The sequence below is a fragment of the Tetrahymena thermophila genome, assembly GCF_000189635.1.
Source record: "Tetrahymena thermophila SB210 genomic scaffold scf_8253956, whole genome shotgun sequence".
Lineage (NCBI taxonomy): Eukaryota > Ciliophora > Oligohymenophorea > Hymenostomatida > Tetrahymenidae > Tetrahymena > Tetrahymena thermophila.
Window position 1 is genome coordinate 1 of NW_002475983.1, and position 3872 is coordinate 3872.

The 3872-nt window shown below is 26.4% G+C and overlaps 1 protein-coding gene across 1 annotated transcript; it reads right to left on the bottom strand. All coding sequences in view use genetic code 6, as the record gives it.

Annotated features, from left to right (window-relative positions):
* Positions 1-121: 121 nt before the first annotated feature.
* Positions 122-3599, bottom strand: TTHERM_01731490 (leishmanolysin family protein; the record flags this gene model as incomplete). The annotated part of the gene is made up of 4 exons (XM_001029194.2): positions 122-132; positions 192-1214; positions 1770-2624; positions 2721-3599. Coding segments are annotated over 4 exons (2768 nt in total), but the record flags the coding sequence as incomplete, so codon positions are not given.
* Positions 3600-3872: the final 273 nt, after the last annotated feature.

Below are 3872 nucleotides of genomic sequence, written 5' to 3' on the forward strand. Positions count from 1 at the left end.
TAAAAATATAAGTATTATGGTAAAATAATTTGTGTTTGCAAACGTTTTAGCATCTACTGAAACACAAATTTTATTGCTATTTCCATTTTATCCTCTAGGGCATGCTAATACGCAGCTTTTTTCAGAAAGAAACTTTTTAAATATAAAATATATTTATTAGGTAAATAGATTATCAAAAAATTATTATTTACATAGTTATTTGAACAAGATAAGCATGTTGAGGGATCGGAACAATTTGAACAATTTGTTGGACATTAGGTACATGTTTAATTTGATTTATTACCATAATATCCTTAATTACATTTAGCTACGCAGCTTGTACCTTATAGATAAAAATTTGGATTACATGATGCACATGTTGCAGGTTAGAAAGAACCAATACAAGTAGAGCAGGGAGAAAAGCAAGATTAGGAATTCATGCAAACTTGCTAATTTTTATATGTGAAAGGTTTATATTAAGAATTGCAAGTTTTACAAGAATTTCCATCAGAACATTCATCGCATCCTTTAAGGCATGGAGAGCAAGTGTAATTTGGGCCATTAAAATATCCTTTTGAACATGTTGCAACACATTAATTATTTTAGAGGTACAAACTATTTTCGCAAGATAAACAAGAACTAGGATTTATAGAAGAACAAGTGGCGCAAGGCTTTGTACAAATAGTACACGAGCTACCGTATAGCCTGTAACCATTAGAACTGTCACATTAAATACAGGTTTTAGCATCAGTGCAGTTTTTACACCCAGTTAGACAAGCAGTACAAGTCATATCTATTGAATTTTTATAGTAACCTAGTGGACAAGAAGAATCACATTTATTTGATGATGGCTAAAGATAAAGATTTTATGCACAAGATAGACAACTAGTTGGAGTAGCAGATTTACATGTAGCACAAGGAGTAGTGCATGAAGAATTAATGCATGATGTTAAACTCTTTATATAGTTAGATTTACAACCAGTGCAATTATTATAACTAGTACAACTAGAGCATCCATCTGGACATTTAAAACAAGTCTTTGATACTTCATCAGCAAATTACCCATTTGGACAAGTTGTAACACATGAACCATTACTTAAATATGTTAAAAATTGGCATGCTTTACATTAATTGTTGCTTGGACCTGAGCACTATGAGCAAGAAAAATCACATTATTTGCACAAACCTGTACCAGAATCTGGATAATATCCATTTGGACAAGTCGATCTACATACCTGTAAAAAAAAATAAATATTAAATTTACAAAAAATTCAATGTTAGTTTTTATTTTTCAAATATTGCATTTTAATTTTTGAAAAAATTTGCATTTGAAAATCGATTTTGGATTTTCAAAAGAGAAAATTGGAACTTAAATTTAAAATGATATTTAATTTGAATATTTTGGTTATACTTATATACTCTATTCATATAAACTGTAAAGAATTAATTAAAATCAAAAAATTAGTTTTTATATTAATTATAAGATCAAATATATAAAAATGTTAAGTTTTTAATTTTAACCAACAAATTAGTATTGGATTGACTTATAAAATTATGATTTAATAAAAAAATATTTTTAAATGTTTGATCTCTAGATTAATTAAATTTTTTATAGGCTCGAAAATAAAATATAAAATAATGATATGTAAATTTCAAAATAAATTTTTTAAATTATTTTATTTTTAAAATAATTTCTAATAAAAATTAAAAAAATTGTCATTTTATTATTTTTTTGTAATTCAAATTAGTAAGTAAAAATAAAAATAAATTTTAAAATATAAAAATAATACATTATCAGAGTTTCCAAATGTACCATTAGGACATGAAGCCACACATATTCCTTCCTATGAAATAAAACCTGAACACTATTAACTGCAATCAACTCCTCCAAAACCAGGATTGCATAAACACTAACCTCGAATACAAATTCCATTATAAGTACAAAAATTAACACACTATTAGTCATCACATAATCTTGCTATATTAGATGGACAAGTTACTTGACCTAAGGTTTTACCTTAATAGACCACTGTCATTTAATTACCTTAATCACTAATTCTACAAACAACTTAAGTATTTGGAATTTAAGAGAAATAAATAGTTAATTGTGTTTTGTCAGGAGTACATTAATAAAAATGGCATCTCAAATTTTCATTTTTGTATTAATATTAAGAATTAGGACTATAAATATTAGAAACAAAACATTTTGAATTATATGAAAAATCATTCGAAGTATCAGCGTTAAACTAAGCAGGATTATTTTAATTGTTTTAATTGGCTATATCGCTGCATAAACGATTACTGTAAATTTTAATAACATTACAAGTATCACCAAAAGAATCAGAACTTGAACCTTTTCCTTACCCATCACCCCAAAAAGAACAAGCTGATTAATCAGGAGTTGCAAATTCTTCATACTGAGTAGTACTTTAACAAGCCTTTTCAAAGAAATCACAACCTTTACCTCTTCCCCAATAAATAGGATCAGTTAAATTTTCATTAACATCATCCCAATATCCAGTATCTTTTAGAAGAGCTATTGTGAAAAAAGTCAAATTCAAACCTTCTGTAAGAGCAGAAGCAGTCATTATTTCACTTCTTATAACTGTTCTCTCCCAATGTGAGTTTATAGAGCCTTAGCCACCCTAAATAAATAAATTAATTTATTAGTTAAAATAAATAAAAAAATAGATAAACTTAGAATAAAGATTTTATCATTTTTTTAGATTTAATTAAATTACTTGATTTTCTAATTACATTCCTTTTAATGTTGGACATCCATAATATTTTTAAGCTGTCGCTAATACATTTGGAGATCCTAATAATTTTGTATCTAAGCCTCTAATTTTTTGAGTGGTGATTAAATTATCAGCTGCTGTTTATCCCAAAAGTTAATTAGTTTATTTATTATACCAGTTCTTCATGGCTCCGTAAGAGAATCCAAGAACATGGATGACTTCATGCAAAGTAACCATAACATCATTTTAGTATTACTCCAAATTAGTACCAGAATTCTTCATATTAGCGATGTTAAATAAGACTCTACCGAAATTTGGTCTAATATAAGTAGAAGTTTGTTAAAGATTGCAATAGCCTGCATTTGCTAAATATCCTGCTTTTGGTTCGCTACTAAAAATGAAATATAAATGTAGATCAGAATTAGGAATACCATTTGTTTAATCATCTAATGAAGGAGTTACTGTTATACAAGTACCGTCAGAAGTTTGTTTTTTGTTAAATACATTATTAACAGTGTTTGGTTAAACCTTGATGAAATTAGAAAGTAAATTAACAACTGTAGTTGATACAGAAGTCAAATAGTTAATTTAATCTGTAGTGATAGACGGACCACCTGGTTGTGAAGTTAAACGAGTAAAATCTGTTGTTATCCTGATAGGTAAAGTAGTTAAACCTCCTAAATTTCTATTTAATTAATCTTCTGAGGAATTAATAGGATTTTATTTAAAGTACTCATTAAGTTGTTTTTGTGTTTCTTAAATTAAATCATCATAATCATGAGAGCATGCATATCCTTCATGAGCAGAAACAAGGTTTTGAGTTTATAGAAAGAAAAAAAGAATTAAAATATTCAGACAAATAGTTTTGTTTAAGTCTTACATTTTTTATTGTGTTTCTCAGTTTATTATTTCTTTAATTAATTAGAGACTTTAAATATTACTTCAAACACATTCAACAACTTTTTTATGAATTAGTATTTAATAAAAAATTAGAAGTTTTACAAGTATTTCTTCAAATAAAATATCAACCACAAACAAATTTAACAAACTTTTCATATTTTTTTAAAGACTTTATCATCTTAAGTTTTTACCATATATATTCTTTTCTTCACCATAATAAGCATTTGAGAAAAAATAAAATAATCATATAAATAA